Raw genomic sequence first — 25,933 nt, forward strand, 5'->3', positions numbered from 1 at the left:
ATGGAGAACTTGGCATCTTGTAAGGTAGGCATTCTATTGATGGGTAGTTATGATTATTATAAATGTTTTCCCTTATATTAAGCTGAAATGTATCTCTCTCTATGTCTTCTCCCCACTCCTCCTACTCTGAAGCAATCAGAAGACTCATCATTATCACATGGTACCAGCCATTCAGTGACTCATTGAATGAGTCTCCAACATCTTAGATTGGAATCAGACAGAGAATAAGTGTTTATGTTCTGTATGCCCCACTAGAAAGAATAAATCCAAGCATGCCTTAAAGACTCTGCACTCACTGGATAGCTCTTTAAGCCCGATTATATAGCCATTAAAAGTTGCACAAAATATTTTCTCTACTTTCTCTTCCTGACATCTCTGAAGTCTATGCCTGAAAAATGGAAATAATAAGGGTTGGCATTTTATACAGTATTTTCATGTTTTGTCATCTATTTCACCATAGCCTCCCAACGACCCCAATGGGAAGATTTTGCCAGTATTATTATATTGATGTTACAATTGGGAAAGCTAAGGTTCAGAGAAATGAATTGACTTGCCCATGGTCATATGGCTAGTAAATATCAGAGGCAGGATTTGAATCCAGGTCTCACTGCTGCCAAACCAAGTACTTTATACACAACACTATAGTTGGGAGCAGATTCTCTTGCTACTTCAATTGCTATGGCTTTGCTCCTTACCTTTGGTGAGGAGAGCCTTGTGAGGGTTGCACTGAATATTGTAAAAAAAAAAGGGCCTTCCTATTGAACTCAACAGTAAGGGCAGTGATCTCTGCATCTGAGGCTTTCTGTGTGGTCTGGACTTACCAGGTCAAAGCAAATGCAACAGGTTCTGAGGTTAGAACACCAATGAGAAAGTTCAATGCATCTGTTTGTAGGGTGTGATCAAATGTTTGAGTCAGAAACAATTAGCAGAAGATCCTATTTTTCCAATCTTTTTTTTTTTTTAACAACTCTCCCAGTGCTTCTGCCTCTTTGATAGCGAAGAGCACAGTGACTCATGAAGCACATTTGATCTGGGACACTGTTAATTTCAAGGTAGAATTTTATTTGAAGATTTCTACTTCTTTGAGATCCCATTCCAAATATTGAGGAATTGCACAGCTGTGCCCAAGACACTAGGGATACCATGCCCCCCCTCTTTTTTTTCCTGTACCCAAGTTCACTATTTGGAGTGGATTCAATTCTGAGAAAGTCTGCCTCTCCCAAAAGGATTTAGGCATCTTGCTCACACATTCTTTGGCTTGTTTAACAAATGTTTGAAAACATTTGTTTATTTCATTAAGTCGTCACATTTTATGACCAGATTTCTCTGCATGGTTGCTTATACCATGATTCCTTATATTATTAGGGAATTAATATTTACAAGTATGCTAGAAAAGATAAACTTTTCTATTTGTGCATGAAGGTATTGTATATTGTGAAAAAATATCTATAGAACTATTGGACATAATAGACTTTTTGTTAGCACTGAATTAATTCATGAATGTGTTCACTGGTGGCTAAAAAATTTGTAACCAAAGTAAAATACTTTGTGAGTCACAAGAAGTCCTCAAAATAAATATTTGTGTATGAACATTTGTACTCTCTCTTCTAAGTTATTTCAACAAATGTGTGTATATGTGTATGTATATATATGCACACATGTCATTACTCAATTGGGACAACCACAGAAATCCACATAAATCATGGAAATGTCAATAATTAAGTAAATAATCATTGAAACCTTACTGTAGGTAATTTTCCTGGCAGTAAATAGGTATAAGCTATAGTGAAAGAGAACTGTACCAGGATTGAGAAAACCTGGGTTCCAGCTTCAACTTTGCTAAGCTTTGTAAACCATGTTTTAACTTTCTCTGGGCATTAGTTTCCTCACTGGTGAAATGAGAGGGTTTCCACAGCACTCTGACCCATTCAGAGAACATCTGGAGTACTATATTCAGTTTAGGGGACCACCTTGGGAAGACATTGTGGTAGTAGATTTGGTGGGGGTAGGAGACGTGGTTGGTTCAGACTAGAAAGTTCTGAAGACCCCTCCAACTCTGAAATTCTGTGATTCTTAACATCATAGATTTAAAACTGAAAGAGACCATCTAGTTCCCCTCCCTAATTTTTTTAGACTGAGTCTCTCTAGTTCTCCTAAACTAGACGTGCAGTGGCTATTCATGCGCCTGGACCCACTATTTATTGGCATTGGAGTGATGACTTGTTCCATTTCCACCCTGGGCCACTTCATTCTTCCTTAGGTAGTTCCTGGGAGCTTACCACATTAGCACTGGACTTTGTAAGGAAAACAGATTGGCTTAGCTGGCTGCAGCTCAGAACTCCTGAGCTCAAAAACTCCACCAGACTCAGATTCCATGGTAGCAGAGATTACAGGAGTATGCTACTCTGTGTGTCCCTAATTTTTACAGATAAGGAAACTGAGGTCCAAGGAGGTTAAGTATTGTCCAGGCATTGGTATTGTCCAGGGTTATGAACATAAAAGCATCCTGAGAAGGATTTGAATCCAAGTTCTCTGATACCAAATTGGTGTACTTCCCCTTTATTGTGCTGCCATATATTTGGTGATCTCTAAGGTTTCTTTGATCCATAAAATTTTATCCTCTATTAAGTCATGTGTGAATTATAAGGATATCTTAAAGTCAGAATGTACAGCAAATGAAGTTCCTGTCTCTGCTTCCACCCTCTGCCAAAAATAACAGAACAAAAACAAAAAAACTTTACCCACAAGCCTCTATCTTTTTTCCTCCATTTGCTCAGTAAGTCACTTTCAAACTTTGGACAATTTGAGATAGACAATTTTTTTAAAAAAATTGCTTTATTCATTCATAAGGCAGGAATTCACATCGTCTCTAATATTTCTTCACTTATCTCTGTTAGATGTTCCTGCTACCTTTTCTCCATGGGCAGTCATTGCAGTGATTCTGGGGATCCCTAGCCTACTGTTGATGAAAACATCTGGATTCTTTGGTTACCAATGTAAGTGTTTCAGAGCAACATAAAGAGCAGGAATTATCCATAAATAAGCCCAAGATTCTCATATTGCTCAATTATCGAAAAGCTAATTTTAATTTTTAAGCAATAGTGACCATTAGTTTACCAAGGATAACAAGACAGAATCAATGAAAAATACGTGAAACAGAAGTCACTAGTATTGTAGTTAACTTTTTTTAAAAGGCCAGACTGAGTTTTTTTAAATACTGAGATTGTTTAACAAGGGATATTATAGAATTTACTCTTCTGCACATGATGATGATGACAATGAAAAAGAGAGAGAAGGAGGAAGAGAAGGAAAAAGAATAGAGAAAATATATAATAAATACATTTCCTAACATAGTATAATATTATGTACTGTATACAATAAATATAATATAATATAAGTCATATATTTACCAGATTACCTAACTAGAGTACTTGTTATACTAGGTGGAGGAGAGATGGGCAATTTCATGTAATGAATCTATAACTTTAAATTTCCTATCCATATCTCTCTCATGATATCCTTTGTGGTCTCCTTTCATGTAGTTCTTTGTTAGTGATATGTTGGCACCTACTTCCTCTCACCAGATACCTCTGTATTGTAAAGCAAGAATTTGTACTGTAAATAATCAATCATATGTATGGATTTTATATTGGTGTTTAGATTTTCAAAATATCCAGCAATCAGCTAGAAAGATGGATGACCTCACCAAAGAACTGGAGTTTTTCCTCAACAAAGTAGAAAACTTCACTGGAACAATGAAGAAAATACAAGAGGGTAACTTGGGGATTGGAATTTGATCTCTCCTCAGAGCTTTAGAGTTCCTTCAGTAATTCTCTGCCTATTGTTTATTGAATTTTTAACTTTCCTTTAAAATTAAACTCAAATGATATGTCTTCTGTGAACTTTTTTTTTTGATACCTCCAGCTAGTGATGTCCTTTCCTCCCTTAGGCTGCATAAAGAAATTTGTTTACACCTCTGATATGCACTTGAAAAAATATTTAAATAAACTTTTTGCACAAATGAAACCAATGTAGCTAAAATTATAAGAAAAGCAGGAAATGGGGGAAATCTTAGCTTCAAATTTCTCTGATTAGGTGCAGGGGTGGGGAGCCTGTGGCCTTGAAGACACATGTGGCTCTCTAGGTCCTCAAGTGTGGCCCTGAAGGCCATATGTGGCCTCGATGCTGCAGGTTCCCCACCTCTGTGTTAGGGTCTCATTTCTCAAATACGTAGGAAACTAAGATAGATTTATAATACTAAGAGTTGTTCCCTAATTGATAAATGGTTAGAGGATGTAAAAGAGGTAATTTTCAGAGGGAGAAATCAAAACTATAGTCATTTAAAAAAGGCTCTAAATCATTAGTACTTGAATAAATATAAGTTTAAAAACTCTGAGAAATTAAAAAACCTTATACACATGAGAGTGGTTAAGATGATGGAAAAGGAAAAATGACAAATGCTAGAAGGAATATAGGAAAATAAGTACATAAATGGATTGTTGGTGGAGCTGTGAACTGGTCCAGCCATTCTGGAAAGCAATTTGGAACTCTGCTCCCAAAATTGCACATAGTAGTACCTTCATCTGTATTTGCTGAATTATATAGAATCAATTACCAAATATTTGAGTGTCTCAATGAGGGGAGGGAGGAGGAGCAGACCTTTGTTAGGTGTGGGGTTCCTAAAGGAGAAACTCCTATGGATTCATACCTGCATTTGCTCTGCAGCTCACAGTCTTGCCTTAGGCACTAAGAAACTAAGAGACTTTTCCAGAATCAGTAGGAGTCAGAGACAGGACTTCAATCCAATTTTTCTATGTATTATTTAAATTAAATGTTTGCCCAAATATTTATTACTTACGTGTATATGTAATTATAAAGTAACCATGTTAAAGTCTTTTAATATCTGATATTTTAAATAACTGATCATTACAGCGATAAATTTCTTGTTTTTTTGAGAAAGGCAAAACAAACTGACTTGGCCATTTTAGAGTATGATAATTTTTATCTTTTAGATGTTGCATTGTGCACAGAGCACAAGGGAAATTTGTATTTTTATCTGATTTTTAAAATTTTTGATATGTCCCTGATAGACATTTTAGGGAATCTTAAAATCCAGATTGAAAAGCTCTTTGGCATTCTGAAATTGAAGAAGATGAACCAAGGTAATTTGGGATGAAAGATGTTCATACTTGATGACTGAAATCACAGTCCCATTCTATTACAGGTACATATAAGAAAATAATGTTATTTCACTGGGGAGACTCTTGGGGATGAGGTTTTTTTAAGAGTAAGAGATCTATGTCCCACTGCCTCTTGACCATTAATACATTAATTCTATAAACCTCTGATTTAGCCCATTTTTTTTCCTCTGGGAAACTATTCTGCACCTTGTCTGAAACAATAATTGCTACCACCAAACTCTCAAGGCTGTGTCTTGGTTTAATTGTTCTAATCTTTGTGTCTCCATGAATTCTACATTTTTACAATCAGGAAATGATATGCTAGTGGTAAGGAGGATGCCTTTTCATTTTGAAAAGTGAGGTTTAACTGCAAAAGGCAATAATCAAGGGAATGATTGACTTGTAGAGAGAGAAGAGATAGACAAATGAGCAAGAAGGAGAGCGAGTAGGAAAAGAAAGGAGCTTTTGCTGCGGAAGGGAAGATCAGGATGGAGTTCTTACCCACCCATGGGAATCCAGATGATGTTAGACAATGTTTGGAGATGTCTCTCCAAATTATTTGCATCTAATAGACTTAATTTCATCCATCTTCTTGAAATGTGATAGAAATAACTCTGAAAACTTTTTCCTGAACTCATTTTTAAAGTGGAACATATATAAAACACAGTTTTATTTATTTCTGTGGACTGGGTCTCCCTGGCTCACCCAGGTTGGAAGCACAGGGGCTCCTCATAGGCCAACCCCATTGATTCCTGGTCAGTCAGAAGCTTTGACCTGCTTTGTTTTGGACCTGGTCTGGTTCACCACTCCTTAGGTAGCCTTGTGCTCTTGGGGGCTCACCATATTGATGCTGAACTTAGTGCGGACACCCTATTGACTTACCCTACTATAGCTCTGAACTTTTGATCTCAAGCCAACTACAAGCATCAATTTCCCTGGTAACAGGGATCATAAGTCTACACCATTTCACTCAGCTCAATATAATCATAAAAACTGAGCTTAAGTCCTGACTCACACTTACTAATTGTGTAACCTTGGCCCAAGTAAATTTATTTGAACTTCAGTTATCCAACCTAAAAAACATAGTAATAAAATTTGAAATACCTACCTTACAGAGTTGTTGCAAAGAAAGAACTTAAATATACCTTAAAAGTATTATATAGATGTGCACTGTTGTTTTCATTGCTGTATTATGCCTTTATCTGTTCCAAGAAACCATTGTAAGTTGTGCATTCTGATTCATCACAGGATTCCATGAAAAAGTTTACATTAAATGATAACTGGATTGGCATCTCTTACCAAAGAGAAAGTAATGAATGGAAATGGATAGATGGCTCTTCCTATCCTTTTAGGTAAGGTTCTAGAACAAATCTCAATTCCTAAAAAACATCTTCACTTTTTATAGCACACAGGCCTTGGGAAAATAGGAAAAAGACTCCTAGAGCTTGAGTTTAGATAGAGGGCAGACCTTGAGAATGAGGACACAGTTTTAACTTGATCTCTGGACTCATTACACTTGAAGATGATTGAATAAGGAGGAAGGTGGGTTGCGGGGGAAAGGAGGATCTGTCCCCAAGTAAAGAAGTAAATAATCTCTGCTCCAAAGCTCAATATAAATTTGTAACTCCTCAGAAACCCATCAGAATAAATAGATGTATAAATTTTGAGAGTCTAGACATGTGATTTCTTTGGTGGAATTCCTGGTGTGGAAACTCCCTCCATCAATGCATATTAGCAACTCCCATCCACCATGTTAGAGAGATATTTAAAGTAAAGAAAGTTTATTTGATGGGGCCGCTAGGTGGTGCAGTGGATAGAGCACTGGCCCTGAAGTCAGGATGACCTGAGTTCAAATCCGACCTCAGATCAAACACTTGACACTTACTAGCTGTGTGACCCTGGACAAGTCACTTAACCCCAATTGCCCAAAAAAAAGGTTATTTGACTTGTCCAAGGTTGTATTGCCAGAGACAGGCCTTGAACTACCTACCATACACGCAGAAAAAGATTGTCGGGGCCAGAATTCCTCTGCCTTACTGTGGAGAGTCAATTTGTTTTGTCCAAAATTAAGAAATCTAAGTCCAGAATCTAGTAAACCCAGAGAGCACAGAGAGAAAAAAAAAAGGTTTTTAACCCATGCCAGAATATACTAGACACATTGACTGGCTCTAGAACTGACATCCTCCTAGAGCCTTTGTACCAATAGTGTGGCCTCAAAGACCAATTTGATCTAGAATGAACCCTAAAATCCTGACTCATAACCTTGAGTTAGGATCAAAACTGGAACAATGTAGGGAGTTATGAACACATTTTACAGTGTTTATTTTTTGGCATTTGCCCAAATGCTTGGTTTCCAAAGTGAAGGACAGAGAAGAGGCATAGAGTCAAGTGCTTCTCCTTTCAACAACATCCAAATTCTGGCAGTCATTAGAATCACCTTCTGTCCCTCAACTGATTAAGGCAATTCTCATAAGTGTAAAATCTATGTCATTCATTGCTTCTCCAGTGGCTGAGGAAAATCCCACATAGCAAAGTGTGTGGCTCCAGTTTGTAGCAGACTCATAAGGTTCTCTCTCTCTCTCTCTCTCTCTCTCTCTCTCTCTCTCTCTCTCTCTCTTTCTTTCTCTCTCTCTCTTTTTCTCTTTCTATTCTTACAGAGCATCACCAAAGCCAGAACAGAATTTCCAGGACTTATGTGTATATATAAAGTTACACACTATGGATTCATATCACTGTAATAAAACTTTGCCTTGCATATGAGAGAAGAAGGCTTTTAGTGCTGAGAATTAAGACAATGTGATTCCTAAAATGTCCCAACAGCCTCACAATTCTGAGCCATCACCTTCTTGCTCTTGTGATTTCTTGTCATTTTATGATATATCTCTATATATAATTTTTAAAAATATTCTGCTTCATGTATTGGTGATGGAACGAGACATATTGTGGCTTCTTAAGAGAACTTCAACCATCATATTCTGCTGTTTTAGAATGCCTTGGAACCAATAAGAGAATTCTTTTAGATATAGTGACTTATGAGATCATTTTGTTTGGAAAAGGCTTTATATGACTGGGTTAAGGAAAACATTATAATAAATGACTTATTTCCTTTGCACTTTTTCTCTCTTTTTTGGAGTAGACATATTTGCAAATTGTACCTTTATGCACACTGTTTTTCAGCACAAGTATAATAAAATGAAATTAATGATAATATGATATTTCACAGAATCACAAAACCTCACAGTTGTAAGTGTAATCCAGCAAAAAATTTGACTGATAATCTCCTTTACAATACCTCTAATAAGTGGTTATCCTTCTAGAACTTAGATTACTTCCAAAAAGGAGAAAGTCATTACATAGAAGCCTTTTCATAGATTCACAGAATCTCCAAGTCAGAAGTGTATCATCTAAGTCAACTTATTCTTTCAAGTGACCCCATGTGTGTATGGGGGATATCAGCTTCTGGTTCAAGGTACTCAGTTGGTCCATATCCACTAAAAAACAAAAACAAAGCAACAACATAACTTGGGAGCCTATGCTAATGCATTTACTTTAGTGAATCAGACAAAGGATATAATTGGTTCAAGACAAGGTTATTTAACGAAATAGCGTAAGGCAAAAAGTAGCAGTAAAACATTTCTTCCACAAACATGGGATACATTAATTCACAAATGTGATGTCACACACACACACACACACATATACACACACTAACACAAAAATGAGTGGGAGAGCAGTAATGCTTATGGTACATACATAGATGGAAGTCCATTTGTCCAAGTAATATGCTTGGAGGAACAGCTTGCTGCTGTTGTCTTCTGGTGATATTTTTGCACTGCACCCACCCCTACAAGATTGGACAGTATTCTCTGTATTGTGGTTCTCCACTGATCTTGTATTTTTGAGAGGAATTGCTCAACTGAGCATGTGATTATAGAACCTCTCTACTTCTGGCTTCTGACTTTAGCTGGAGTGCTACCTCTTTCCCATAAGAGGAAAAATAGATTCTCCCATCTCTCTTTTAGCTTAGATCCCTATGGCATAAATAAACTGTTTTAATGATGAAGGTCCTTCATACATCCAATATCACAGAAGGAAAACTTTTCAGTTTCTTTTTCCTCCCAAAACAAAAAAGATAAATATCAGTTCTCAGAATCTTAATTGTAGGTGGTTTTTCCTCTTTGGAAGAAGAGTATGTTTCTAGGTATCAAGTTTTTCAGAAATATAGATTGGTCAAATTAGAGAGACCATAGGAATTCAATATTTTCCCAAATCTTATTTCCTTTTGTTTTCCATGAATATTATCTTTATCTCAAGTATTAGGCTTATGGCTAGAAAGTCTCTTTTAACTTCTGTCAATTTCTGATTGATAACCCACACTCATTTAATATTATTCTTAGAAGTAGCTATTCAACAAACTGGCAAGGGCTATCTAATTTTCAGGCCCCTGAGTTTTTCTCTCCCAAGATTCTTTGGATCTTCTAGTCAAGTGAATATAATGTGGTAAAAGTCCAGATGGAACTAGGCAAGGGATTCTTCTCTTCCTCCTCAATTCGTTGTTCCAAGTTCCTTCTTTATGATAAACATATATGGCCAGAAACTAACCACCCAGGCTTTTAAATTCTTTACTGAAGGGACCTCAAAGGCCAATTATTCTAATCCATACCTTACCCAAAATCCTTTCTGCATATAAACCTTCAAGTGGTCATCCAGACTTGGTTTGAAGACTTCCAATGAGAGTTCATTGAAGAAGCCCATTCCACTTTTGGATAGCTCTAATTAATAGAAAGTTTTTCTTTATATTACGCCTAAATTTGCATCTTTACAATTTCCACACTTTCTTTCTTAGTGCTGCTTTCTGGGGTCATGCAGAATGAATCTAATCCATCTTCCACTGGCTAGCCCTTCAAATGTTTGTTTCTCCTTCTTTAGGCTAAGCATTCCCAATTCCTTTAACTATCCTTCATATGTGATCATCTTGAAACTCTTCACCATCCTCTGGATTCTACCTAACTAATCAGTGTCCTTCTCAAACTGTGGCACCAAAACCAAGCAGTATTTTCTATACGGTCTGGTCATAGTAGAGGACAGTGGGACCATCACCTCCCTAATTTGAGACATAAGGTAGAATCACTATTTGGGTTGTATTATCACATAGAACTTTCAATCAACCAATACTCAGAGTTCTTTTTCAAACAAATTATTGTGTTTAGATGATTTTCCCATCTTGAACTTGTGAAGCTGATTTTTTGATCCCAAGTGTAAAACTTTATACCTCTCTCTACTGAATTTTAGCTAATTAGATTTGGCCCATTGATCTAGCCTACAAAGGTCATTTTTTTAAAAATTCAACAATTAAACAAGCTTTTATTCAGCCCTAATATGTGCTGGACACTGTGCTAGGCACCAAATATACAAATGCAAAAAAAAGTTCTTGCCCTCAAGGAGCTTACATTCTGCTGAAGGGAAGCAATGTGTACATATATAATATAAATTACATGCAAAATAAGTGAAGTAATTTGTGTGTGTGTGTGTGTGTGTGTCTGTGTCTGTGTAACTCTAATAACTAGGTAGGAGATGAAATTTCATGTATGCAAAACAGCAAGTATGACAGTTGACTGGAATGTAGAGTGTGTATAGCATATAAATATGAATTAAGCCTGGAAATATAGACTGAAACCAAACTATCAGAGATGTAAATGCCAAACAGAGGAATTTGTATTTCATCTTAGGAGCACTAGAGAATCATTGAAGTTTGTAGAGCAGGAGAGCGATATTGTCAGACTCATGGTTGATGAATATCAATATGGCAGCCATGTGGAGGCAGATGGGAGAAGGAGGAGATTGGGCACAGGAAAACTAATTAGGAGGCTATTGCAATAGTCCACTTGAGAGATGATGTGGGCAAGAATTAGAGTGATGGCTGTGTACATATAGAGAAGCGAACAAATGAGAAAAATGTTGTGGAAGTAGAATCAAAAGATGTGACTATATGGCATAAAGGGGATGAGGTAGATTGAAGAGTGTAGAATGACTTCATGAAGACTGTCACAAGATATAAAGAGATGAAGAAAAAGGATGGGGAAAAGATCATCGTTAAACTATTAAGTGATTATTGGCAATCTTGGAGAAAAGATTTTCAGTTCAGTGGTTGGGCTAAAAGAGTTCATGTAAAACATAGCATTTGAATTATCCCTTAAAGGATGGATAGCAATAGTACAAGCAACTATAGATAAGATTTCAAGCAGAGGTTAGATGGCTTTCAGTGATGAGGAATTCAGTATCTCATCAGGCAGCCCTTCTCACTGGGGAAAATCCAATTCTTAGGAAATTTCTCTTCATATCAACCCAACCTCTTTAGTATTCTTTTGTTTTGATTGGTCCTAAAAGGCAGAAATAAGTAAAAAGAGGTAAATTTATGCTTGATTTAAATAAAAATTTCTAGTAATCAGAGCTATCAAAAATGAATGAATTTTCTGGAGACATGGTGGGTTTCTCTTTTGTTGGCAATCTTCAGACAGGGTCTGGGTAACCACTGGGTAAGTACATTGTAGAAAGTTTTTTTTCTTCCAGGAGTGGCTTAGATTAGATGGCCACTGAGGTCACAGAATCATAGAAACACATGATTTAGAGTTGGAGGTGACATCTGAGGACATCTAGATCAAATGTTGTCCAGCCTTTCTTTTTGGCCTCCCCCAATTGGGAGGGACCCATCCTTTTCTAGGGCATTCCCCTTCTGGTTAGCCCTAATTGTGAGAAAGTGTTTCCTGACATCAAACCTGAATTTGCCTCTTTGCAGCTTACACTTACTGATGCTCTGGGGCCCAGCACAAACCTAATTGTTCTGTCACATAATACATCTTCAAATGCTTGAAGACAGCTAGCCCATCCCCACCTCCCTCAGTTTTCTCTTTTCCTTCTAGTCTGACCTGCTAATTTAACAAATGAAAAACTGTGTTACAGATGTGTTCAGTGATTTGCCTAAGGGCATACCACTGGTAAGTAGTGGAAGTAAAATGTGTCTTTGTAGTTTGAACACAGATAAATATAAGAACCAATGCTCTTTTTAATGTCCACTTTAGTACTGAATAGAAAACCTTGGTTCTCTGAAGTATGATCAGCATGAGCTGTGGGATTTCTGTTTCACCTGTCCAAACCACTAAGATTTCCTCTTTTAGATGTGTGTCTTTATCATATATATATGTGTGTGTGCGTGTGTGTGTGTATGCATGTATGTATTGATGTGTGTATGTATATATGCATGTATCCATGTGTGTATGCATAGACACTTCCCACAATAGACTTGAAAAACAATTTGTCTTCCTTAGGAGAATAACTGCAATTTCATAGTGGCTGAATTAAAAAAAAATAATGAATTATCTTCAGACTTTCCCTTCGCTTTCTGCCTCATGCCTTTTTTTTTTTTTTTTTTTTTTTTTACTGTCCTTACTCTTAGAAAGAATCAATTCCTGGGAGATAATGAGGATAGAAGAATTACTCCAGAGTAGATATTTTCCTTTTCAGCCCAATTCAACCCCGCTGCCCTCCCCACCATCATTTTGTTTCCTATTTGACAAGCAATCTCCTCTCTGGGCCTTCCCAACCAGTTGGATTCCAACTATGCCTAGGAATGTTAACTTCTCTTTTCCTGAGGCAGGATGTTGTGCATGGAAGGAGAATATTTTCTCAGAAGAAATGGTGTGCACCAAATCCCTATCGATTCGTAAAGTTCCCATCTCCCAATACAAAATATATCCCTTCCATCATGGAAATGTTCTTCAATGGAGCCTCTTGCCCCCTCCATTAAATTAATATCTCTCATTTTCTTTTTTTTAACTTTATTCATTTATTTTAAGCTTTCAACATTTACTTCCATAAGATTTTGAGTTCCAAATTTTCTCCCCATCCCTCCTCTCCCCCTACCCAAAGATGGCAGGCAATTTGATATAGGCTTCTCTCTTTCTTTGCAAGTGTTTCATTACTTCTCTTTGACATCTCTTCCATTTTACTATAGCACTTTTTCTTGATGAGAGACTACAGGAATTATCTTCCTTCTGTTCTTTATCTACATACTTGACTAAGGTACTTCACGCAATTCCCTTTATCCTTTACTTCCAACTCCTCCATTTTGTGCACCCTTCTGTTCTGCAATTTAATCTAAGGAAACACATTGAATTACCTGTAGGGTAGTAGGGTTTAATCGGTGGTATTCCAGGCCTACTCTTCCACCATCACTTCTCCTATTTTTTAGAAATTCTTTTTTCATCTTTGTCCCATCTCGATTATTCCTTTGTTGTAGTTGCTTTGTTGTTGTTTCTTTAACCCTGAATTTCTCTTTCTACTTTAAAAAAAAATTTTCTACAGATGAGTTCAATTTCATTTGTCTTGCAATATTTAGAGACATTTTCAAATTTTTAGGTGTCTTGGCACTCATCTTCTTTTCTAACTTTTTTATCTTCCTTTTTCTGCTTATGCAGGTTTTTAGATGAAGTTTCTTCTTGAAATCTTTGCTGGTTTTAATCTTTTTTCTTGAACTCCTCTGTGGCTTAATCTTCTGATTCCTTCCCTTTCAGTCACCACTGAAAGGTGCTCACTCTTGAAGGTACCTCAATCTTTTTTCATGTTGTGCAATTCACTTTTTACTAACTTCAGTCTCTGCCCCAAGTGGCTTCTTGGGGGACAGGACAGACCCCACATGGATTCCTATCCCCTTTACTTCAGGTCTATTGTAGTCACAAATTCTGAACCTTTATCCCAATTCTCTGGGACAAATCTCTAGTGCCAATTTGCACTACAGAAGTAATACCTGCATACTTTAACAAGCATTTCTGTTTCTATTAGTTTGGTGCATATTTTCACAAAGACATGTAAAGCTTATACTTACTTTGAAAGTAAGATTGGTCCTTTTTCTCTGTCTCTACTTTTCTCTACCAGACTTTAATATCAAGGTCATAGTTGTCTCTTAAAAGGAGTTTGTTAGAATGGCTTCTCTCTTTGTTTATTCAGAATAATTTCTTTGCAGCTCAAATTTTGAAAGGCATCCATGGTCTCATTGATTTGGATGCAGATTGTAATCGATGCATGCCTGATCATCTTGTGCATCTCTATCTAGTCGATGTGTCATTCTAAGTTTGTTAGAGAAGATCCATTAACCACGCTGAAGATCTTCTTTATTCACTCATTTTTCCCACCAGCAAAGAGAGAAATTTGACCTGTTCATTCTTTTTGTGTTGTTGTTCAGTCATTTCATTCCTGTCCTACTCTTTGTAACTCCACTTGGGGCTTTTTTGGCAGAGATACTGGAATGGTTTGCCATTTCCTTCTCCAGCTAATTTTACTGATGAGGAAACTGAGGCAAACAAGGTTAAGTGACTTGCTCAGGGTCACAAAGTTAGTGTCTGAGGCCAGATTTAAACTTCTTCTTGACTCCAGGCCTGGCATTCTCTCTACTACACCATCTACCTGTCTGTCATGCCTTTTCTATCTGCATTCAGTTTTAGCTCAGCAGCTACTTGGAAGTCTTTCTGTTTGTATGTTGGCAGAAAGCAGTTATAGAAAACTCATATATACTCTGACATGGAAGACAGGGGCTTTTATTCTGCATTTCTGGAAGCTAGCTCTCCAAGTATCAATAAGAGTTGCACTAGGCAAGTAGATTGCACATGCTTGAGACATGCTTGAGGGACTGGTCTCCTAATGGTTAATTCTTTGTTACACTTGGTACTTCATAACTTTGTCTCCTTTCCATCCATTTTGTAGCATTTAATTCAAACGTTCCATGACCTGGCCTTCCCCCAAACCACATGAGTGGGCCTAATAAGGACAGGGCTGTGATAAGTGATTCCAAAACAAAAGTACTCTTCACCTCAGTTCACTATGTAGAGATAACTTTAAAATGCTAGATTGTATGGTAAAGATTGTCTCCAGAAATGAGGGATTGAAAAGAAAGCTTTAAGTGGAGAAGAAATTCAGATGAACTGAGAAATTTTGGTTTTGTGTAGATATTAGATATGACAACAGGAAGAATTACATTTTTAAAGGACACAGATTTCATGTATTCTTCCTTCTATAGACTCTGCTACTATTGCTTGTAGTTTTTCTCACTCTGCAGTTAGAAAGATGATGTGTTTGTACAAGTGGTAAGTCAGGTTTCATTTCCATTTATCCATCTCTGGAACCAGAGAAAATATGAAACAGTTTCAGACTGAGGCCATGGCAAGTCAATTGGGTCTCTTTTTCAATGCTTTTCATGTTCTTCATTGAGGAACCAACAGAGTGAAATAGTGGGATGTGGTACTATGGGGACTTGCAAAGATACCAGAAATATGTCAAGCGCTCATCCTCAAACACCCATAAAACAGCACCCTAGAATAGATCCTGAAATAGCAGAGCCAGAAGAAAGATGGGGTGTACCAGTATTTTGATCCAGGAGACTTAGAAGATTGGCAAATAAAGTCCATATCACTCGGGTAAAGGGGGAGTGCAGTCTAGGACAGGAAGCGTATCAGCAAGCTGGCAGCAGCCTCTACTTCAACAAACCAGTGGGAGATCTGGAGCCCCAGAGCAGTAGAGCAGGTGAACTCTAACACCAGGACCCCTCATATGCCTTAGCACAGCCAGAGTAACTGGCAGACTTCAGCTCAGAGAACCACCAGGTGCACCGGCACAGCCCCAAGCAGGCAGTCATCCTCCAGTAGTGTACCTCCCTGTGCTACAGTGCAGCCCTGGGTAAATGCAGAAAAATCCACCTGGCCTCAGCACATGACAGACACCACAATTAGGAGCCTAGATCAGCACCAGGTAAGCTTCCAGACACCTACAGCCTCCAGCAGCCACCACCTGAGGCCCCAGGGCACAAAGCTAGTGACCAGGAATCTGAACCCCAGTTAAAGAAGCTTGGAATAGTGCCCCTTGTGCTCCAGCACAAGAGCTCAACTTGAAAAGTCACAAAATAGGCAAACAAAATGAGCAAAAAGCAAAAATGAACACTGACCATAGACTGTTTCTATGGGGCAGGGAAGTTCAAAACACAAAATCAGAAGAGGATAACATTGCACCCAAATCTGAAACCTCAAAGGAAAATATCAACTGATCTGAAGCCCAAAAATCCTTCTTGGAAGAGCTCAAGAAGAATTTTAAAAATCAAGTAAGAGAGGTAGAAGAAAATTTGGGAAAAGAAACAAGAGGCATGCAAGAGAGAGTCAACAGCTTGGAAATGGAAGGATAAAAATTAAATGTAGAAAACAATTCCTTGAAAAATAAATTGGCCAAATGGAAAGAGAAATCCACTGAAGAAAACAACTCCTTAAAAAGTAGAATTGGCTAAATGGAAAAAGAGGTACAAAAACTCATTGGCAAACTCCTTAAAAAGTAGAATTGGCCAAATGGAAAAGGAGGTACAAAAGATAACTGAAGAAAACAATTCATTAAAAATTAGAATGGGTCAAGTGGAAGCTAATAACTCTATGAGACATCAAGAATAAGTCAAACAAAATCAAAAGGATGAAAAAATAGAGGAAAATGTAAAATACCTCATTGGAAAAACAACTGATCTGGAAAATAGATCCAAGAGACATAATTTAAGAATTATTGGTTTACCTGAAAGCCATGTTCAAAAAAAGAGCTTGGACAGCATCTTTCAAGGAGACATCAAAGAAAACTGCACTGACATCCTAAAACCAGAGGTTAAAATAGTCATTGAAAGAATCCACCAATCACCTCCTGAAAAAGACCCGAAAATGAAAACTCCAAGGAATATTGTAGCCAAATTCCAGAATTATCAGGTCAAGGAGAAAATGCTACAAGCAGCCAGAAAGAAACAATTTAGTTATTGTGGAACCACAGTCAGGATTAAGCAAGACTTAGCAGCTTCTACATTAAAGGATAGCAAGGACTGAAATATGACATTCTGGAAGGCAAAGGAGCTTAGATTCTAATCAAAAATCAACCATCCAGCAAAATTGAGTATAATCTTTCAGGGGAGAGGGTAGACATTCAATGATATAGATGACTTTCAATCATTCCTGATTTAAAAAAAAACTGAATAGAAAATTTGATCTTCAAATACAAGACTCAAGAGAAACATAAAAAAGTAAACAACAAAGGAAAAAAAAGATGTTATTCAATAAAGTTAAACTGTTTGCATCTCTACATGGGAAGATAATACTTGTAACTCTTAAGGGCTGTATCTTTATTATGGCATTTAGAAGGGGTATATATAGACAGAGAGTATGGGTGTATGTTGAATTTAATGTGATGATAAAATAATTAATTAATGGGTGAAAAAAAAAGATTATCCTGGGAGAAGAGGAAAGGGAGAGGCAGAATAGGGCAAATTTCATCACAGGAAGAGGCACAAAGACCTATTAGAGTAGAGGGAAAGAAGGGAAGGGGGTAAGCATAGTTTGAACCTTACTCTCATTGTATTTGGCTCAAAGAGGGAATAACATACATATTCAATTGGTTATAGAAACCTATCACACTCTATATGGAAGTAGGAAGGGAAAAGGGAAAGAAAAAGGAAGGGGTCTGATGGAAGGGAGGGGAGATTAAGGGAGGTGGTGGTCAGAAGCAAAAGTTTGGTGAGGCAGGAAAGGGTGAAAGGAGAGAGAAAAGTATAAATGGGGGGGATAGGATGAAGAGAAAGACACAGTTAATAATCATAACTGTTAATGTGAATGGGATGAACTCTCCTATAACATAACATAGACACAGACAGCAGAGTGGATTTAAAACCAGAATCCTACAATATGTTGTTTACAAGAAAGACATTTGAAGCAGAGTGATACAGAACAAAGGCAAAATGCTGCAGCAGAATATATTATGTGTCAGCTGAAATTAAAAAATCAAGGGTAAAAATTCTGATCTCAGACAAAGTAAAAGAAAAAATAGATTTAATCAAAAGAGTTAAAGAAGGAAACTACATCTTGCTAACAGGTACCATAGACAATGAAGTAATATCAATACTAAACATACATGCACCAAGTGGTATAGCATCCAGATTCTTAGAGGAGATGTTACAGGAAGAAATAAACAGTAAAACTATACTATTGGGGGACCTCAACCTCTCCCTCACAGAACTAGATAAATCTAACCACAAAATATATAAGAAAGAAGGTAAGTAGGTGAATAGAACTTTAGATATGTTAGACCTCTGGAGAAATTTGAATGGGGATAGAAAGCAATGTACCTTTTTCTCAGTGGTACATCGCATCTACACAAAAATTGACCGTGTACTAGGGCATAAAAACCTCACAATCCAAGGTAGAAAGGCAGAAATATTAAATGCATCCTTTTCATATCATGATGCAATAAAAATTACATGTAATGAAGGGCCATGGAAAGATAACTAAAAATTTATTGAGAACTAAATAATCTTATTCTAAAGAATGAGTTGATCAAACCACAAATCACAGAAACAATCAATAACTTCATCCAAGAGAATGACAATAATGAGACAACATACCAAAACTTATGGGATGCAGTCAAAGTGGTCCTAAGGGAAATTTCTATCTCTAAATGCTGACATGAATAAAACAGAGAAAGAAGAAATAAATGAATTGGGCATGCAACTAAAAAAACCTAAAAAAAGAACAAATTAAAACTCCCCAATTAAATACCAAATTAGAAATTCTGAAAACCAAAGGAGATATTAATAAAATTGAAATGAAGAAAACTATTGAACTAATAAATAAAACTAAGAGCTGGTTTTATAAAAAAAAATAAAATAGATAAACTTTTGGTTAATTTAATTAAAAAAAAGAAAGAAGAAAACCAAATTATCCCTATCAAAAATGAAATGAGTGAATTTACCATCAATGAAGAGGAAATTAAAACAATGATTAGGAGGTATTTTACCCAAGTGTATGCCAATAAATCCGACAATCTAAGTGAAATGGATGAATATTTACAAAAATATAAACAAAAGAATAGGAAATAAAATACTTAAATAACCCTATTTCAGAAAAAGAAATTGAACAATCCATCAACCAACTCCCTAAGAAAAAATCTCCTGGGCCAGATGGATTTACAAGTGAATTCTACCCAACATTTAAAGAACAATTAATTCCAATACTACATAAACTATTTGGAAAAAATATGCGAAGAAGGAGTCCTACCAAATTCTTTTTATGATACAAATATAGTGCTGATACCTAAACTGGAAAGAGCCAAAACAGAGAAAGAAAATTATAGACTAATTTCCCTAACAAATATAGACACAAAAATTTTAAATAAAATACTAGCAAAGAGATTACCGCAACTTATCATGAGGATAATATGCTATGACCAGGTGAGATATATACCAGGAGTTCAGGACTAGTTCAATATTAAGAAAACTATCAGCATAATTCACCATAACAATAACAAAATTAACAGAAATCATGATTATTTCAATAGATGCAGAAAAAAGCTTTTGACAAAATACAATGTCCATTCCTATTAAAAACACTAGAGAGCATAGGCATCAGTGAAGTTTTCCTTAAAATGATAAGTAGCATCTATCGAAAACCATCAGCAAGCATTATCTGTAATGGGGATATGCTAGTAACACTTCTAATAAGATCAGGGATGAAACAAGGATGCCCATTATCACCATTGTTATTCAATATTGTACTAGAAATGTTAGCTTTAGCTATAAGAGAAGAGAAAAAAATTGAAGGAACTAGAATAGGCAATGAGGAAACAAAACCATCACTCTTTGCATATGATAGAGTGGTATACTTAAAAAATTCTAGAGAATCAGCTAAAAAACTACTTGAAATAATTAACAACTTTAGCAAAGTTGCAGGATATAAAATAAACCCACATAAACCACTGGCATTTCTATATATTACTAACAAAACACAGCAGCAAGAGATAGAAAGAGAAATTCCATTTAAATTAACTGTAGACAATATAAAATATTTGGGAGTCTACCTGCCAAAACAAACCCAGAAACAATATGAACACAAGTACAAAACACTTTTCACACAAATGAAGTCAGATCTAGATAATCAGAAAAATATCATTTGCTCATGGGTAGGCCGAGCTAGTATAATAAAAATGACAATACTACCTAAATTAATTTACTTATTCAGTGCCATGCCAGTTAAACTACCAGAATTATTTTGCAGAGCTAGAAAAAATAATAACAAAATTCATCTGGAAGAATAAAATGTCCAGGGAGCAGCTAGGTGGCACAGTGGATAGAGCGCTGGCCCTGAAGTCAGGAGGACCTGAGTTCAAATCCGGCCTCAGACCAAACACTTGACACTTACTAGCTGTGTGACCCTGGGCAGTCACTTAACCCCAATTGCCTTTAAAAAAAAAAAGAACAAAAGGTCCAGAATGTCAAGGGAATTAATGAAAAGAAATGCAAGGAAAGGTGGCCTGGCCATACCAGATCTTAAGTTGTATTATAAAACAGCAATTATCAAAACTAATTGATACTGGCTAAGAAATAGAGTGGTAGATCAGTGGAATAGGTTAGGTAAGCAAGACACAGTAGTCAATGACTATAGTAAACTAGTTTGATAAACCCAAAGACTCCAGCTTCTGGGATAAGAACTCACTATTTAACAAAAATTGGTGGGAAAACTGGAAAAGAGTATGGCAGAAACTAGGCATAGAACAACATCTTACGCCTTATACCAAGATAAAGTCAAAATGGGTACATGATTTGGATATAAAGACTGATACTACAAGCAAACTAGGGAAGCAAGGAATCATTTACCTGTCAGAACTATGGAGAAGGGAAGAAATTTATAACCAAACAAGAGATAGAGAACATTATGAAATGCAAAACGGATGATTTTGATTACATTAAATTGAAAAGTTTTTGCATAAACAAAACCAATGCAACCAACATTAGAAGGCAAGCAGAAAGCTGGGAAATAGTTTTTACAACCAGCGTCTCTGATAAAGGCCTTGTTTCTAAAATACATAGGGAACTGAGCCAAGTTTATAAGAATACAAATCATTCTCCAATTGATGAGTGGTCAAAGGATATGAACAGGTAGTTTTCAGAAGAAGAAATTAAAACTATCTATAGTCAAATGAAAAAATGCTCTAAATCACTATTGATTAGAGAAATGCAAATCAAAACACCTCTGAGGTACCACATCACACCTATCAGATTGGCCAACATGACAAAACAGGACAATGATAAGTGTTGGAGAAGATGTGGCGAAATTGGAACACTAATGCATTGTTGGTGGAGATGCGAACTGATTCAACCATTCTGGAGAGCAATTTGGAACTGTGCCCAAAGGGTTATAAAATTGTGCATACCCTTTGACCCAGCAATAGCACTTCTAGGGCTGTATCCCAGACAGATCATACAAATGGGAAAAGGACCCACATATACAAAAATATTTATGGCAGCTCTTTTTGTGGTGGCAAAGAATTAGAAATTGAGAGGATGCCCAGCAGTTGGGGAATGGCTGAACAAATTGTGTTATATGAGTGTTATGGAATACTATTGTGCTATAAGAAATGATGATCAGGCAGACTTCAGAAAAACCTGGAAAGACATATGTGAACTGATGCTGAGTGAAATGAGTAGAACCAGGGGAACATTGTACACAGTAACAGCCACACTGTGTGATGAGTGACTTTGATAGACTTGACTCTTTTCAGCAATGCAAGGATTTAAGACAACTCCCAAAGACTCGCAATGGAAAATGCTGTCCACATCCAGAGAAAGAACTTTAGAGTCTGAATGCAGATGGAAGCATACTGTTTGCTCTTCTTTTGTTGTTGTTGTTGTTGTTGTTGTTGTTGTTGTTGTTGTCTTTCTCATTCCTCCCATTGGTTCTAATTCTTCTTTACATCATGACTAATGTGAAAATATATTTAATATGAATGTAGAAGTAGGGCTATTTCAGATTGCATGCTGTCTTGGGGAGGGGGAAGGAGAGTGGGGGAGAAAATTCAAAACTCAAAATTTTATGAATGTGAAAATTGAAAGGTAAAAATAAATTTAATAATTATAAAAAATCAAATATATAGAGAACTGAGTCAATTTTATAAGACTACAAGTCATTCCTCAATTGATAAATGGTCAAAGGATATGAACAGGCAGCTTTCAGATGAAAAAATGAAAGCCATCCATAGTCACATGAAAAAATGCTCTAAATCACTATTGATTAGAGAAATGAAAGTCAAAACAACTCTGAGGTACCACCTCACACCTATCAGATTGGCTAACATGACAAAACAGGAAAATGATAAATGTTGGAGGAGATGTGGGAAAATTGGAACACTAATGCATTGTTGGTGGAGTTTTGGACTGATCCAACCATTCTGGATAACAATTTGGAACTATATCCAAAGGGCTACAAAACTGTACATAACCTTTGATCCAGCAATACTATTACTCAGTCTGTATTCCAAAGAGATCATAAAAAAGAGAAAAGGACCCTCATGTACAAAAATATTTATAGCAGTTCTTTTTGTGGTAGCAAAGAATTGGAAATTGAAGGGATGCCCATCAACTGGAGAACGACTGAACAAGTTGTGGTATGTGAATGTAATGGAATAATATTGCTCCAGAAGAAATGGTGAACAAGAGGACTTCAGAAAAACCTGCAAAGTCTTGCACGAACTGATGCTGAGTGAAGTGAGCAATGAAGTGAGCAGAACCAGGAAAATACTACGCAGTAATAACAATTGTGCAATGACTGACTTTGTTAGACTTAGTTCTTCTCAGCAATGCAGTGATCTAAGACAATTCCAAGAGACTCAAGATGGAAAATGCTATCCCCATCCAGAAAAAGAACTGCGCAGTCTGAATGCAAATCAAAGTATACTATTTTCTCTTTTTTGTTGTTGTGTTTTGTTTTTTCTTTCTCATGGTTTATCCTTTTGTTCTGATTCTTCTTTCACATGACTAATGTGGAAACATGTTTAATATGATCATACATGTATAGCCTATATCAGATTGCATGCTATCTAGGGGTTGGAGAAGTGGAAGTACGGGAGAAAATTTAGAACTCAAAATCTTATAAAAGTGAATGTTGCAAACTAAAGATAAATAATTTTTTTTTAAAAAAGAAACATGACAAGGGTGAAGGCTATCACTAACAAAACCGAACAAAGATGCACAGTGACAATGAACAGAAGCAAAATCACAGATATAATGTGTACATAGGAGAGAGACAGTGAAACACATATAACACACACACACACACACACACACAATATCCAAATTGAAGTAGATTCTAAAAGAAAGAAGGGAGCTCCAAGGATCTATTCAGTTAAAGGTAGTAGGTCCAGATCAGTTCTGTTCTTTTTTGGACCCAAAGGTTCGGTGCTGACATACACAATGAAGACTATATTAAACACCTCTTCATGTTCTGTAAGCAAGGGTATTGCTGAGCCAGAAAAGGCAGCTCTGTGGCTAGAAATATTTCTTAGCTTGAGATTTTCAGACTTGGCTCTGATAGTATTAATGGTAGTGGGCAGAGATGTTTGATGACCAGTAGCCCACCAATGACATTAAAAGGTGCAAACAAAAATGGTTCCAAGCCTGACGTATCTACAAAAAAATCTACAAACTGGTCAGTCACTACAATTTTGTAGTTTGGGAAGAAAGCTACAAACGAAGCTTGATGAGGAAATTCTTTGAAGTAATAAAGACTAAGAAAGACTAAAAGAAAGGAAGATTGGCTGAGGAAAAAGGGATGAGAACTAGAGATACAGACAAAAAGGAGCCAGCACGTTATGATAGAATGTGTTCTGGATTGCAGATAAGAGACCCAGGTTCGAGTATCACCTCTGAAACAAGATAGCTGTGGATCAATGGACAAATCATTTCTCCTATGGGCCTTAAGACCTTTATCTATAAACTGAAATGTTTGAACTAAATAATCTCTCAGATCTCTTCTAGCTTGAAAATTTTGAGTCTATGATAACGAAGAACAGAAGCAAAAGGAAGCTGAATTAGAAGGTAAATTGTTTAATTAATTATTCAACAAGTATTGATTGAGTATCTACTAAGTGCTTAGAACTAGTTAGCTATTACGCAGTACTCACTAAATGTTTAAAATGGGTACTATGTAGTATGGTTGGTCAACTAGCATTTATAATTCCTACTATGGCAGGTACTGTGGTAAATGCTGGAGATAAAAAAAAAAAAAGCAGTCACTGCTTTCATGGAATGCATACTGTAATGGAGTATGCTAAATGTAACATCAATTAATGAATTTTTATTGAGACATTATTCATGTTCTGAGAAGCTATGCAATGGAGTGGGTCTTATCTTTTTTATTTCTAAGGTACTTTTTAACTTTGTTTTGGCACTTTAACCACATCCCATGTAATTTGAAACAGAACTAATTTTTTTTTCTGGGGGTTTCTCTTTGTTGTTAAGACAACCAGATGAAAACAGCCACTATTTTGAACTTGCCTCTCTAAGGAGTTACACTCAAAACCAGATAGGGAGAGATGATAGAAGCCCTAACACTTCAAGTTGTGCATTGTACTTTTCTTCATTACACATGCTAGTCAATAAGCATTTATTAAGTACATACTATGTGTCACATACTATAATAATCCCTGGGAATACAAGAAAAAGCAAAAACAGTGCCTGTCCTCAAGGAGCTCACATTCTAATTGGGAAGACAATATGTATATGCTAGGTATATGCAAGATATGTACAAAGTAGATGGAAGTTAATCTTCATGGGGAAGGTGGGTACCTGGGGGTACAGGGTATCATATAGAAAGGCAATCTCTTTATCAGAGACTGGGGGAGAGGAGAGCTGATGTTAGAGATGATATGAAGGGAATTTGAGATGTAAAGAAACTGGGAGAAGGAGTAGTCTCATGAGGAATAGTCTCAACATCTTCAGCAAAGAGTCAAGGTTTCATTTAGCCTCTACTGCCTGATTAGCACCAGGTCCTAGACATTGTGGGCATCTTTCCAACTTCTCTACTGCTACATGCTACTCACCAGTAGGATCTGACACCTTTCAGAGATGCTTCCCCCAACCCCTACCCCAGAGAAGTTAAATCAGTCTTGGAGTTAGCCTTGGAACACAGCTGTTCTAGCTACTGATTAGAACATGAATAAACCAATTATACTTCAACCCTCTATAACCAGCCAGGTCCCAGACAGGAGCCTTATCCCATTCAATCTCCAGCCCTTGACCAGGACCAGGTTCTACCCAAGCCAGGAATCTTACTATTTGTCCTTCCACATCCTGCACCCTCTTTCTACCACTCCCTTCCACCACTTTCCAGCTCTAACTCAGGAAATAATAATTAAATCAAGCCAATCTAACCATTGTGGGATGGGAATCACTTGCCAATGATTTCTCTCAGAATCCCAATAATTTGCAGTTGTAGATTTCCTGGACAAAAGCTTCCTTCCCTGCTACCATCACTCCCTACTTCCTCACACCTATCCGTATCAGTCCTATTTCTCCCTTATTCCAATTCTAATCTATCTTCTGAAACCTCCACTCTGTCATTAACAAGTGGCCCTTCATAAGCCTAGCCAAGAAAACAATACAAAGAAAGAGTAATTATTTAAATGTAAAGGTCAACAACTATAAAACAGAACAAAACAAAACAGAGTGTTGAAACCCCAAAGAAGAGATATTAGAAGTCACCCCACCATCCCATTCCTTTTGCAGAGGTGGATGGTCCATGGATGTGGAACACTACATACATTGTAAGATTTTTTTCAATGACATTTTTTTCTCTTTTTCCTCTCTACCTCTCTCTCTCTCTCTCTCTCTCTCTCTCTCTCTCTCTCTCTCTCTCTCTCTCTCT

At 36.7% G+C, this 25,933-nt stretch overlaps 1 protein-coding gene across 1 annotated transcript; it reads left to right on the plus strand.

Annotated features, from left to right (window-relative positions):
- On the plus strand, positions 1-7,970 carry LOC114038895 (killer cell lectin-like receptor 3). Its single transcript, XM_027856409.1, is given in 7 exon segments — positions 1-19; positions 2,898-2,996; positions 3,661-3,774; positions 5,091-5,162; positions 5,404-5,507; positions 6,429-6,532; positions 7,838-7,970. Coding segments are annotated over 7 exon segments (645 nt in total).
- Positions 7,971-25,933: the final 17,963 nt, after the last annotated feature.

Source organism: Vombatus ursinus, unplaced genomic scaffold (assembly GCF_900497805.2).
Source record: "Vombatus ursinus unplaced genomic scaffold, bare-nosed wombat genome assembly UNPS02011431.1, whole genome shotgun sequence".
Lineage (NCBI taxonomy): Eukaryota > Metazoa > Chordata > Mammalia > Diprotodontia > Vombatidae > Vombatus > Vombatus ursinus.